The sequence below is a fragment of the Drosophila montana genome, unplaced genomic scaffold (genome assembly GCF_035044405.1).
Source record: "Drosophila montana isolate Dmon_TW-CO22-7 unplaced genomic scaffold, ASM3504440v1 contig_3438_1, whole genome shotgun sequence".
NCBI lineage: Eukaryota > Metazoa > Arthropoda > Insecta > Diptera > Drosophilidae > Drosophila > Drosophila montana.
In genome coordinates, this window is record NW_026998322.1 from 830,218 (window position 1) to 845,251 (window position 15,034).

General features: G+C 43.1%; 1 protein-coding gene across 3 annotated transcripts in view; it reads left to right on the forward strand.

The window, feature by feature from the left end:
- app (Palmitoyltransferase app) overlaps positions 1 to 15,034 on the forward strand; it is a 52,564-nt gene that overhangs the window by 25,583 nt on the left and 11,947 nt on the right. For all 3 annotated transcript variants that reach the window (XM_064691251.1, XM_064691252.1, XM_064691253.1), the window contains exon 4: positions 11,789 to 13,075. In XM_064691251.1, the coding sequence (XP_064547321.1) occupies positions 12,885 to 13,075 (191 nt within the window). In that variant the 5' untranslated portion in view covers positions 11,789 to 12,884. The remainder of the gene's footprint in view (positions 1 to 11,788; positions 13,076 to 15,034) is intronic.

A 15,034-nucleotide genomic window follows, 5' to 3' on the forward strand; every position in this document is an offset into this window, starting at 1 on the left:
CAAACTCGAGTTAAATTGAGCAAAATAATGCGGTCAATTTATAACGAACATGGAACGGGTGCACGGGTTCAGATTGGTTATGGGGTCTCGGCCGGTGCATATTCAATATGGCCACGATGACCGAACCGCATGCATGTATCTGAGTGCACAAGTGTGTGTTGTAGGATGTGGCAGCGCCGTTTTACCAGCACTTACCCCCCGCCGATGGCCAGTGTCAGGCAAGCTTAAACAAAAGGAAGTGGCCTGGCTGCTACTTTGTCAGTTTTCCTACTTGTTGGGCAACGCTCGGCGAAGGGGTATAACTATCCGGCTGGCTGACTGCGGATGTGCGGGCGTCCGTTCCCCTCCCCGTCTCTGTCTTTGTCTCTGCTCGTTTCTCTGCTGGTGTCATTTTGCTGTCTCTCTGGTCGCACACGCAAGTTTGCCAAAGTATGGAAACGAGCTCTCGCCCCCGCCTGCACTGCCCGCCCAATTTATAAGGTTAATATTTTAATGGAGGCCTCTGAACGGGCATTCGGCTCTGCTACGTGCTTCGGCCGGACGAGCAGCTACTGAAAGTGCAAGTGGCATTCTTGCTATTGGCAAATGACCCAATTTATGAGCCGCATTCCGGTCAGCAGAGGACGACATGAACATGACTTAATTCTTTTCTTCACTTTTTAATGACCTCTGATAGGGGAAATCGATATCTATCTTGTTAATCACAAGTCAAACTTTGTTTATTAAATTTTCTAATTCAATTCATAGAGCATGCCTAGGCATGAGCATGGACAAGCGGGCCTGCATTTTCCTTAGCTATAAAGTTATGCACAATAGGACGCTGCACTGTTTTTGTCAAACTTTTTCATTTGCATTTGAAAACTAAAACTTGGCAACACGTTATGCAACTCAAATTAATTACGCATGAAATTGCAATTAATTGGTTTAAGAAGTTGGCCAAGTTTATTTTAAAGTTTCTGTTGCCCCCCACAAAGTACGCAAAGAGCTTAAGCACTTGGTTAAACAAAAACTCGTATCCTCGTAAAGGGTTAGAGAGGGGAGGGGGTAAGATGGGTTGAGGCAGCTGCAGCAACCGACGGCAAGTAAACAGATAAAACGGCAACGAAATCTTGCGCAAGCAAAAACATCAACAACCAGCAGGAACAAAGTGTAAAAAACAAGCGAGAGTCAGGGACAGCTTGAGGGGGAGGGAGATAGGGAAAGGGACAGAGACAGAGAACAGACGGGCTAAAAACAATGGCGCAGGCAACGGCAATAAAAATGGCGCACAAGTTCAACCACGTGGCACGTGAGTCCGAGGGCCAGAAAATGTTTATTTGGGTCTTGCGTATGTGTGTGTGTCGGTATTGGTGTGTGTTGTAGGCCATGCTGCACAGCCAAAGCAAAAACAACAATAGTCACACACACACACACACGCCGAACAGCAACTCGAGGGAGGACTGTCACAGTAACCTAGATAGATGCACAAATTTTCACCCAAAATGTGCCACTTTCGCTTTGACCCAGAGCCGCCGCAACGAAGGGCGGCCAACCGGCTGCGCAGCGCTGCGTTTGAGGGTCAATGTGTCGGTCGGCGGAGCAGCAGCAATGGCAGCAGCAGCAACAGCAGCAGCGGCAGCAGCTGAAAGCCATATAAGAAATCATGCTTGAAATATTATACTCGTACATTGCGGTTAAAGTGCGCAGCCCAAGGAGCTCAGCCAGTAGCTAAATTGCAACCATGCGTCACACACACACACAGTGGCTATTGTCCTGTCTATATATACATATTTGTGTGTGTGTGTGTTTGTGTAATACATGCAGCGTTGTCATGTCTGCTGCCTGCTTTTAACAAATGGTTTGATTTTAAGCTTAAGCCAACAGTGGAAGGCGCTCTGCGCCGACCCAATGCCCAGTTCGAGTCCCTGTCGTTGTCCAATGCCAAGTTAAACATGCCACCTTTGGGAAATTTTTTAAATGACACCAATTTATTTAGACGTTGGCCCCACGTGTCTATGTGTGTGTGTGTGTGTGTGTGCGCCAGTGGCTAGCAAGGATTGCAGCCAAGGCCTCAAAGCCAAATATTTAATTTCGGTCGCAGTTTGTTGACATTCGACTCGGCTAGCAAAAATGCCATGTCAAAGGCACATGTTTACGCATAAATAACTTTCGCTTTTGCCTTTGAACTCCAATTCTGTAACTAAACTGTGAGCAAAAACGATATTGGCAAGACCCTTAAATATTTAACTACAAACTTGACGTTTGCTTTTACTTATATGATTCCTTCCTTTCACCATTCTAAAATGTTTACTACATTATAATTAAACTTTGCCCTTAGTAAATTTTATTATATGATCTTATAGCAATTGCTGCGCAGCTTTGGGCGCAGCTTTTCCGTTTTTATATCAGGGTAAATTCGAAAGGAATCTTGAATTAATTATGCAAAGTGTGACCTAATCCAACAACAAGAACGACCTGTCATATTAAAGGGCTTTTGGGCTGGGTCCGCGCTGACTTAACCTTTTTTGATGGCCTTATAAACGTGCTAAAAATAAACAATTTGCGTCGCTTTTTTGGGACCCATTGTTGTTGTTTTTTGTATTGTTTTGTGGCATTTGCGTGTATTTTGTATATTTTGCCAGAGCCTTGTGACACTTGACGTGTAAATATTTTATGTAATTTATTCCTAAGGGAGGACCCTCTGATTTGGGTTGGCAATTAGCAAGGCTTCGACTTGTTGTACTATTTTTTTATTGTGGGCGTGCGCTTTTTCTGATTAAGCACAACGGGAAAGTCAAACTGGAGAGCTTAATAATATGCCTAGGCGAAAACAGGCCGAACATCCTGTTGATTTAAGGCTTTGGCTGACTTTCAGCTAAGCCGTTGGATTAAACGAATCGCCACGAATGCGAATGCTTTAATAAAGTTTCTTTCTATGACTAAAAAAGCACTCAACTTTAATATTTGAAAAGAATTTTACACAATCATTTGACATGGACATGGTCTAGTCGCCCTTTGCCCGAAATGTAGTCGTAAGGTAACCCGCTTTAGGTCAATCCAATTATCTCACCTTCATTTCGGGTCAGCCACTGCAACTGACAGCACTTACGCCGTAACCTTTAACCAACTTTGCCCTGAGCCCGAGTCAAAATGTCACGTGCAACTCTATAAAAGTGGCTCAAACACCACTGACCTGTCCATCTGTTCGGTGTTACTTCCACTCCCCCACGTCACACAGAGTGCAGCTAAAGAGTTTTTCGCCCGCATCACTTTTTTGGCCAGTTCCCGTTTTGGCCGCGCCAGCACTCAAATGAGTCAACAGTTTGTGGCCAACGACGTTTGCCCTGGCCAGGCTTGAGTTTGGGTTTGGTTTTTTGTCTTCATGAGATCTCGTTGGGTCCGTGTGGCTTCGTGGCAATTCGCCTGCCCGATTGGCTTCCAGGGCGACGCGTTGCAGACGCGACTTGACGCTTGGCTAAACTCCAATGTGCCCGTCTGGCCGTACGGATGCACTAGCCATCCAGCATGCAGCAAGTCGGGCTGAATTTATTGTTTTTGTTTTACGGAATTAAATAAAAATTGAATTATGTTTATATCCGTCGGTTTATGTTATTGTTGGCTCCATAATAACGCGCATTGTGTGCGGTCTTTGTTTTGTCTGTCCAGATGACTCCCTGTCGCTGTAGATCTGTCTGTGGCTGCCTTTGCTTGTGGCCGCACTTCGAGAGTGTTTTTTTATTTTGCATAATAAATTGCATTTTCCATGCCAGTGAGTTTCGCCCCTCTCTTTAGGTTTGCTTGGCTAGGGAAACGCGATTCCCAACTCCGTTTCCGAGTTTGTATTTGCCACGTGCTTTGTGCTTTGCTCTTTTTACGACATCTGTGCGCGCTGTTTTGCATTAATCTCATTTCATTGCCTGTGCTCTCAGTCAACTTTTGGCTTCCGGGGCTAACCCTTCAAGGAGCTGCAGCCTGAAGCTGTAAATCTGGGCACTACCCACTCAGGCGTCCGCCCTTTCCTCTTATGCTTTCGCTTGCACGCGCTAAATCAATTTGGTTTTAAAGCTCAACCTGCTGCCACTGAAGGTGGCAGCAACGACTGAAGCCGCTCACCTTTTTGCTGCGCACCTTTATGCTTTCGCGTCAACGTCGCCAGCAGGCAGCCTTCCACCTGCCCGCACGTCCCGCTCGTCACTCGCTTTTCACGTACATGATGCTCAGTTAAATGATTTTCATGAGCTTAACGAAGTGGTTGTTCCAGACCAGACTCCACCTATCGAGTCCTTGTCGGCAACTGCAGCCATCGCGAAACAGTCTAGAAACAGAGTAAATCAAAAGGAGTCGCGACTATTGCATACCCTCTAATGTTTTGATAACATTGTGACGCTTTTTGAACAGGAACTTTGAAGGAAATCCGCCAGAAATTAATGGGAAATTAAATATTTTCTTATCAAATTCGTAAATTTAATAAGCACAGCCAGAAAATGTAACTAAAAAGCCAGCAAAAGTTTGAGCTGTCTGCGGTAAAAATGTAAATATAATTGGTAATTCATTTGAAGAGCTCATAAAATTTAAATTTAAATCATTTAATTTACGTGAAGTACTACAAGAAAAATGTTTAATGGCATTTTTTATCCTAAATTATATATTAGTATTCGTATTACACTAAACTCAACTCTTATATACAAGCTAATATAACATCTCGTCAATTATTATCTTGATTAATTCGCCTTCTCACATTTAGCTCACTCCAAGCACATTTGTGCTGGAGCTACCCAGAGGATACTTGGTCATTTTTAAGTGACCGGAAGTATGTGAGCTGCTTGAACTGCTCGAAATTGAATATTATGTGTGTTCAATACTCGAGACAGTTCCAACCTCCAACCCCCCATTGTATTTATCTTAAGAGAAAGTTATTAATATAAGTTATTTATATACTACTAATCACTAATTTTCCACAGCAGCGGGAGAAATTTTTCTAAAGCCCGTCACTTAGGTAACAAGAGTACAAATTTCAGACTCTTACGATTGGGGCTTTTTGATAATCATCAATCTCTCAGTTGTGCAGTCATGTTTACTGCTTAAACCCAAGAAATGCTCCGCCTAATATGCCCATTTACGCTTTTTAGGCGCACAAATTTAGGGTAGGGCGATATTTCTCATTCATGTCGCTCATTTTGATGTGCTTTGAGGCGGCTCACACATCAAAAGTTGTGCACGTCCTTTCGGCTTGCCCTTTTCTGGTGCTATCCCTGGCGGAAACAATAGATTTTTGAGTGTTGCCAGTTTGTTTTACAATTTTATTGCGCGAAATTTTGAGCAACAGCGTCGACAAAAAGCGGTCCCAGCAACAACAACAGCGACCCCATAAAAAGCGAGTAGCTGCCACAAAGGGTTGCCCTTTTAGCCCTGTGTCTGTGTGTGAGTGTGTGTGTGTGTGGGTTGGTGTGCCTCGTTTGAAGCTCGCATTTGAGCAATTTTTGTTATGTGCTGTTATTGTTTGTGGTGCGTGGCGCGTGCCAAAATTGGCTAAACGTGAGTGGCTTTCACTTCCAGCTCGCTGCATGCGACGCGTTTAGGCAAAAATCAAAATTCGTGAAGCATGTGTCATCAATCATCGTGGCGAATGTTTGCCACTTCGGCTTTGAAGTTTTGTTAAATCAGGCGAATTATGCGGCACTAACGAGCAAATTTTTGGGGCTGCTGATTAACTTGGCCCGTTTGTTGTCTGCCTCTTGTTAGTAACTCAAATTGCTGGCCCATGCAGTTGCACAAAACTCAAACAAAGCCTGTCAACAACATGTTGCCTGAACAAAAGATATCTCGGATCCATTGTGCTGCAGCTGCTGACTGGCTGGATGGCTGGCTGGCTGGATGGCTGGATGGCTGGAACACGAGTACACCATGGGCCAACACTAGCAACCAGGAGGGAACGACCAGCAACTAGCTAGCTGGCGAGCAAACAAGCTAACAGACAAACAAGCGCATAAAATCTGTATGAAAGCAGTTGACAAATGGCGTTTTGGTCATAATGCCGTCGCAGCTGGTGGCGCATAGTCAGGCCCAGATGTGCCCCCTCCCCCCGCCAACATCGACAGTGTCCCTAACACATGTTTGTGTCAGTCTCTGTGCATCAGAGGCAGATGCGCAGCTCCTGCTCCTGCTGCTCGCTTATAGAACTAAATTTCTAAACAATCTGCGTTTGGCAATCTTAGGGCGCTGCTCTGTCGCTGTCGCTGCCGCTGCTGCAGCTGGCGTCGCTGCTGCGCAACTTTATTGAAATGTTTGGCAGTTTTTCGTGTCGTGCTCAATTTGTGTCACACTCTCATACACACACACAAACACACTCCGACACACAAACACATACATACTGATTTGCTATAACATAGCTTTGCAATTTTGATTTTTGCAATTTTGCCATTGCATACTTTTTGGGGCCGCTGCAGCATGTAAAATAAAGTTTTTGATTACGGCACAAACTGTGCCACATGCGGCAGGCACACACAACTACATATTTGCATAGGTATGTGTGTGTGTCATATTGGCAATTCATTGATTTTTGATTGAAATTTAATTGAATCATAATTCAAAATTGCAAATGCGCCTAAGAGTTAAAGCTCTGCCAGTGTGAAATTGCAAGTGTGGCATTCAAGCGTAAATAAAATACCCAATGGTCGTGTATTCGGGCAATACGATTCGCATCAGAACGATGCCAAATCGATGATAAATAAAAGCTTGTTATAAGCAATAATCCAAATCATAGCAGCAGCCAAACAAGTCGTTTGTAAAAATCTCTCCAGAACGCCTCAACGCCGCCGAATCGAAGGATGTGCGCCTGAGCGTGTGGGCGTGGCTGTGGAAGCAATAAGCGCGTGCGAGATAAGCAAACAGCCAGCAGCTGAATATACATTTGCACATTATAGATATTGAGCTATAGCAATATAAGTATATATATATATATATATATATATATACGTATATATATATTTGTGTGTGGACCTCTGCTTTATTGTATTACAAGCAAATCGAAAGTATTTTTAAGGGCGTTAACAGCAGATTAAAGTAAATGTGGCCTAACACGCAGCATAATAAAAACACTCTGGAATTTGATGGCATCTAATGCACAGCTCAAATAACACTTAAGCTCTCTGGGGCTGACTTTCTCTCTTATCTATCTACACTTTGCCGACGCAGGTTAATAGTCTTTTGTGTATCTTATCTTTCTTATCTTATGATATATTTCCTTTTTTTCAGTCACATTTTGCGTTGAATTTGTGCTTTGTTCAAGAATATTCTGTGTTTTAATTAAAAGCATTGCGAACCGGCCATAAAGAAGCTTCTTTTACCACAATATTTCAGCGAACACAAAAAAATGTGAAGCGAAGCTTAAAAGCTGAACACAATTTTTTGCTCTCTGCTTTTACAGAGGCTTTTATTCTCGTTCGGCATAAGCTCAGCTTTTAGTCCTCTCTGTGCACGCCGCCTATGAATTAATAATAGAGGGACCATTAGTTCCCTGCGGACTACGTCTTGATTTGTGTCCATGAACTCATTTATATTGAATATCTTTTCAGGGTTCTGCCCCACGGTCTGGACTATTTCTTACTCAGCTCTACAGATTTGATAAAATCACAAGTTTCCCAAAAATAGGAATATTTTTTTGTCCTATTGACCATCTTTTAACTTTAGCTGAGCACTTAAAAATATGTAAAACTTGGCTCGCTCTCGAGGATTTCCTGGGTGGGGCTAAAACACCGATGGCAATGTTTAATGAACGGCAAACTGAGATTACAAATCGGACAACAATTATGCAAAGTCCGCGAAAGGCGAAACCCAAACGGCAATTAATTTAATGCGCCTCAATGGGCATTACGGGGCGGGGCGGGTCGGAATGACATCCGCAAATAGAAATAAAGCGAAGCGAATGCCCAACAGTTCATCAGCAGAAAATCGTTGAATAGTTTCGAGCACACAAACTGTAACTGAAACCGATGGCAAATGGATAAACAAAAGTTTGCCATCTGCCAAATGGACGAGGAATTTCGAAATTAAAGCAAAACAATGCCCAAAGATTAACAACAGATACTAGCTCACACACACATAACATTTTCTATTTTACGAGAGATAGAAACGATAGTTTTTCGCTTTCTTATACCCTGTTCATACCAATTAGCTGAGGCATGCCCAGACATACTTGTAATAAATGGTCAGCTTTAAGGAACTCACATTTAGGCACTACATCTTGTCAGATCTTGTTGGGCTTAATTCATCACATATACAAAAAACTTGGTAGAGTTTGCAAGTTGTTACAGAAAAACTTCTAGTCGGCTACTTATCTTTGGCTAACTTTTGCTGGTATTGTTTTCGTTTGTTTGTTTCCATGTGAAAGGCAGTGAAATAAAATGTACTATAAAACGTGGTCCAAACGTTGACCATGGCAATGCCGAGCAAATCGTCGGCGGCGTCAGCAACGATTACAACGCCAGCAAAAACAGCGCCAAACAACAAAAGCAATCTAAGGAAGTGTATCAGTATGGGGGTGTTATGAGTGTGTGTGTTTGTGTGTGCGACGGATTGTTGCATTAACGGAATTGAACGCCATGTCGGAAGCGAGGAAATGTTTGTGCTGTTTCAACGGAATTGTTATAAATATGTTCTCTGATTTGGGTTTTCCCTGTGTGTATGTTTGCTGCCATGCTGCAATATGCTTACGTATAAGTTCGGACAAGCAGCAGAATTGGTATGCATGTAAAAGTAAATAAAAGCTAAATTATTTGATATAATTTAGATTATATTATGAACTATACGATTTGATTTTAATTATAAGAGCGATAGCAAAATCTTTCATTATATCGTAAATATGCGGACTACCCTAAGGAAAATGTGCTTAAAGTGTCAATGCATTCAGTTTCCCAAATTTCTTAAATGGGTAACGTAGTTCAGTAATTTGAAATAATGCTTATTTTTTATTAAACATATTTGTCCCAATAGCACATAAGCAAACCTTACTTGCATTCTTGAAAATCGCATAGAAAGGCGATTTTTAAATTGTTAAGTTCACAACTGGAACAATCCACATTTGTGAACATACAAATAATAATATATGTAGAATAATAGTAATAAATTTATATATGTACTTACCCAAAAAAAAAACAGAACCACGTGCACGTTAATTTTTTGCCATTTCTTAGAAAAAGGGAAACAGACATCGCTGAAAGAACAAAGAAAACAGAAGGTGGGTTGGTAAAAGCAGGCAAAAGAAATAAAAGCAAAGAAAAATATTATCATAATATACGTACCTTCATAAATATCTGGTTACATACAAGCAAACCACAATTTTCCGCAGAATTTTGCTCTGGGCGAATTTATTAAATTTGGTTAAGCAGAAGATATCCTTTATTATACAATGTAAAGCTTTAAAAAACATCGGATGGCCTTGGGATGAATTTCCAAACATGTTATTAAGAGCAAAATGTTTTATACATATATATGTGCCAGCAGTCCGACCAGCATGTTATGCAAGCCCCAAGTTAATAGACATTAAATGCGTAGCCGGTAAATTGCATATTCAAAGCGTTCGTTCCACAAGAAGTATGAATAGTGTGAGTACCCGTACTCGATTACTCGTATCGGAGCCTGGTAACAGATGTTGTCTTGATTGCCAACTGTTTAGTACTGTTGGGAGTTGCAAGCGCTTCTTGCAACACTTGCCGCAGCGACAGCAACTTGAGCTGCCGCCCACTTACACGCACACACACACACAGAGACATGCTACACAACTATTCATTTGCAGGCCAGCCAGGGCATTAATATATCTGTGTGTGTGCTTGTACGTGTTTTGTTTGTTTGTTGGTGTAATAAGTGGAGGGCGGTGCAAATGGTTTTGAGGCGTGTTGCGTAAATGAATAAGCCCAGAGTCGAGCAGAGGCTAAGTCTCGCCCAGAGTTGGACGCGTGGCAGGCGGCGAGTGCACTTGCCATGTGCGAGTGAATGCCAACAGAATGTCGAGTGTGCTCGCCATGCATGCGTATGAGTAACGTTAACCGTTATGCGGCTGAGCGGGGCTTGTGTGTGCGTGCGTGTGTGTGATTGTGCGTTCTGTGGGTAGCATCAAGTGCACACTGTGCGGTATTCAAGAGTTTGATGTATTACAAAATATACGACACGCATACGCAACCACAGTTGCAATTACAATGCTAAGTGTTTTACCACTGTGCGAAAGCGAGAGAGAGAGAGAGAGAGAGAGAGAGAGAGAGAGAGAGAGAGAGAGAGAGAGAGAGAGAGAGTTTAACTAATGTTTGCCTATCTCACTCACACGTTCTGTTTGTTGTTATTTAATAATGCAAACATGTGCGCGACCCGCTGTTGTCTTTTGTTTTATTACATTAATAAACATAAAATTGGCATATTGTTTGCATATGTGAGGCCCACATACAACACACACACACACACACACGCTCGCTCACACATATATATAGACATAGTCAATGGCTGCTCGACTTCCGCTCTGCCCGCTGCCCCCTATTGAATTGCCGTAAGTGGCCATTTATTTACATATTTGCGTTGAACGGCGTCGCGTTTGCCAAGTGCTCTTCAACCTTGCAGTGCGCTTCTCGTTGTTGTTGTTGTTATTGCTGCCGTTTTATTGTTATTGTTTAGCCACAAGTTTGTATATTGTTGTTGTTATTGTTGTTGTAACTGGCGCTTTGCGTCATTTTGTGCAATTTATGAGTTTATTGAGAGTTTGTGGAAAATCTCACTACTGTGGCTGCCACTAATTGGCGCCATTCGTTAGCTCTTCAAGCGAATGTTTATTTAATGTTAGCAATTGTTTTATCTAGCTTTCGCTGTTGCTGTTTAACTATTCGCACTGGCAGTTGTAGCTGTTGCCGTGGCTTTAATTGCAGCTCAATTTGCATAAACTTGGCGCTGCGCGAATCTTGTTGCTCACCCTGCCTCGGCAACAGCTCCTGTGGCTCTTTTAATGGACGACGTGCGCCTAATTAACGTAGAACAGCAATGGAAATGTCGCTGTTCCAGCTTACTTCCCGCCCTCCCTCTGCTCTCTCATTCCATTTGTTGTGTTGTTTGCCATGTGTGCTAGTTTATGGCATTCTCTATGCCTGTTTGCCTTAAGATAACATTTACCATGGAAAGAGGGAGAGAGAGAGAGAACGAGGCGAGGCGAAAATCGCAGTTGTACAACGGTGCGTATGGTTAACTTTATTAGTGCAAATTATCTGGCAGTGGAAAATGTAAGGATGTGTGCAGCGAATAAGCGCATTATAGTCGCAAAAGGAATGGGTATATATATATAAATGTATATGTGTGTGTGTGTGTGTCTCTTTGCGTTGTCAACTTAATTCGCTTAATTTATGGACTGTTTATGCACTGTGCACCAGCTTATCCAAAATATGTATATCAAAATAAGAGATTATGCTGGTGCTTTGTCTGCCATGCAATCTACTTGCTTATTCAAACCGCAAACAACTTCTCTCATTCAACAAACGACTGTTATGATGAGCCAATGAGTAATTTGAATAACTCACTCAAGTACATTCATTCATTCGTGCATTCATTTATTCAGAATGCTCCTCAGACAAATGAAGTAGAATGGAACGAGCGAAAGAATTCCGGGTAACATTAAAAAATCATTTGCCAGCGATTCGTCCATTCATCTTTCTACTTTCTCCTTTGCTTGAATTCCTTTTGGCACTTTGGCCAAAGTTCTTAATCAAAATAACTTAATGATTATATTTGCTTTCACCCGCTCTCAGTTTCTAATTCAGTTTTTTTTTTTCCTTTGCAGGATTGCAGCAGCTGCGGCAATTTGAGCTGCTCTTGAGGCGCCTGGCAACGCGCTGCGAATAATTGAATCATAAACGGACAGCGACAGACGAACAAATCGGAGCCATTGCGGGCAATGTTAACAAAGCCAAGCGAATAATTGTTGCAGGGCGCCGCCAGGACGACGACAGGCAGAAGGCTGAGAAATGACAGCCGCGCTGCTTTAATTAAAGTTGCCGCGCGGAGGAGGCGCGTGGAGCCGAAGCTGCCAACAGACAGAGACTAAAAAGAGAGAGAGAGAGAGCGAAAGAGAGAGCGGGGGAGACATTGAAACGCAATGTGGCTGATGCCGCGGACTGTGCACAACAGAACAAAGTGGACGAAATTGCTTTTGGAACTGAAGAAACGTTTACCGGACGGCCGCATATAAACAGCGCGAGCAGACATTCATTTTGATTACATTTACCTTTTACACTGCGCCACAAGAACTGACACGCAACTGAAAAATTAGCCAAAAAAAATAAACAGAAAAGAAAGAAGAAGCAGCCAAGCAAAAGCCAACTACCAAATATCAACGAGCCAAGTTGAGCTCGCGTCTGCAGCTGAGCTGAGCTGTTGAATTTTATCGCATGAAATAGCCGCAAACAAGGGGCACTAGTTGTTGTGGGCGTGGCCAGTGCAGTGCAGTCAGTTTTGCATGCCTCAGGCATTGGAAGAAGGCATCGCGCCATTGCCGCCCATCAACAGCTACACATGAGCACGCCGCTGTGACAAGACGAGCTCGAGCAGGCGTGGAGGCACACCGGGCGCATTTTCGTTTCGTCAACTGCAAGCGGCAGCCAAGCGGAGTGTCAGCGTTAGGCCATCAACGCAACGTGGCAGTCCCGCAACGAAATTGGCTTCATCACCCCCCACAAAAACCCCGGACAACGTTGGCCCACATCAGCAGCAGCAGCATCAGCAGCTGCACAAGAAGAAGCAGCGACAGCAGCAGCTCCTCGTCATAGTCAGGCAGCAGTTGTCACTGCGGGGCAGAAAACGCATAAGCCATCTACAACTAGCCCACATTTCATCCCCCAGTCCCAATCTAGCCCGTAACCAGCAGCAGCAGCGATCCGATGAATCTGCTTTGCTGTTGTTGTTGCAGTAACATGGCACCAAACCAGCGCGTCACACGCAAATGGGAACTGTTCGCCGGACGCAATAAATTCTACTGCGATGGATTGCTAATGTCCGCACCGCACACGGGTGTCTTCTACTTGACGTGCATCCTGATTACTGGCACCAGTGCCCTCTTCTTTGCCTTCGAGTGAGTATTAGATGCGCATTCCCTACTCTCCACAACGGATTCCGAGTTTTAGTTGCCGTCAGTCGTTCGTCTCTCTCTTTCTAACACATTCTGTGTCCGTCCGCTTCTCATTTGCAACCGACTGCGGTTGCATTGTTTGCAAAATGAATACGTTGCTAATTAAGCACCGCCCGGCTGGCTTAGAATGCCGCACCAGCAGCCCTGACCCTGTCTACTCGTGCTCTGGTCTGCTTGGTTTCCAATTACGCCCACATTAATGGTCAGTGACTGTCGCTCCCGTCTGTTGCTACTATTTTGCAGGACGTATCCAATGGCATGTAATTATTGCTGTGCAACGTGGCGTATGCGTTATGCTTGGCCGGGCAAAGGATATTCGGACTTTAGAAAAGGGATTAAACTTTGCAGCTTTTTCGGCTTTGGTTTCTCTCCGTAGCTCATTTATTGGCCACAGTCGAGGGATTGCAATTGTGGCTTAGTTTAAAATTTGTCAATCTGTGGCACTTACCTAATCAAGATCAAACTTTTTCGACTTCTTTTTTAATTGGGTGTCTCGGTTGTAGTTTACAGCATATTTAATGATTATTTTGTGGGCTGAGATAAAATGATTGTATGGTATATTATGCAATTGAACTGTTGGGAATGACAACAATTTGTTAACTTTATGTCGAGTCGGGTGTTGTCTACATAATCAGCTCTGCTCTCGCCTGCGACTGAGGATTGTAGCACGTTTCTGTAGCACATATAAACATGCACCTAGTTGCTAAATAAATATTAGTCACTAAGCAAATAGAATATTATTGCTACCACAGTTGCGTTTAGCTTGATTCAACACACACATATATATTTAGTTATACACGGCGTATGCGTAATGCTTACACTGTGGTAGCCTGGCAAATAATGTATACGTCACGTAGCGCAAATACAAATGCACATGAAATTGTATTGGCAAACGGCGCAGGGCAGAGGGTGGTTTCTGTTCACAAATGGGGAATGGTACATAATGATGCGATATCCAACAGTGCGCGATTAGAAAAAAATTATGCTCAACATTTTCCGCACGAATTCGTTTGAATAGCGTCAAGGAAATTGCATGTATGTGTAGGTGTAAACACACACACGTACCAAACACAATGAAAAGAATTGGAGTACTTGCTTTTATTGTTGTTGTTGCCGCCTTAAACTTACAGACCAAATTTATGCGCTGCCGAAAAGCCAACGACAGCACGGCACCATATTTATACGCTACCAGAGGATATTTGAATTTTGTCACGAAATTGGAGATATTGGACATAAATCACATAAGTTCTAGATCAACGGAGGTGTTTATATATCCCAGCCCGACTATCTAGGCTGGTCTCTCAGTTCATAGATAGATAAATCCATCTTAGATATATGTTGCAGGCAATGCATAAATATTTACTAGGAGGAACTATCGAAAGAAAATAGACAGGATTTTTCAGGACACCTTAAAATGACTTTCACCAGTCCAAGCAAATTCATATCAGCATAGGATTACTATCTTATACATTTCTATCGCTTTAAAATATTGTTATTGTACACAAATATCACAGACAGAGCACAGCTGCTTAATGCAAGGGTATTTCAACTTCGGCAATCCGTAGGTGGGGTTTTTTTTTTTGGAACGGATTTTTATTTTCATTGCATGCCTGCCTTATATTAGCGCACAGTCGAGCTGGCAACGGCAACGGCAACGGTGGCAACCTATGGGCATAACAATATCTTCTATGCTTTTAAGTGTTGCTGCAATTGTTGTTGTCGTTGTTGTTGTTGCAAATGCTGTGGCAGTGTCTGTTCCCAGTGTTCCTGCTGCCTGCTCGTGCACCTGCATATGCATCTGCCCGTGGGCTATGGCCAAATTGTATTCCGTTCAACGCGTTCGCAATGCAAATCGCTAAAAGGTAGCATACACAATGCAATGCAGGCTTCCTTTTTATGTGC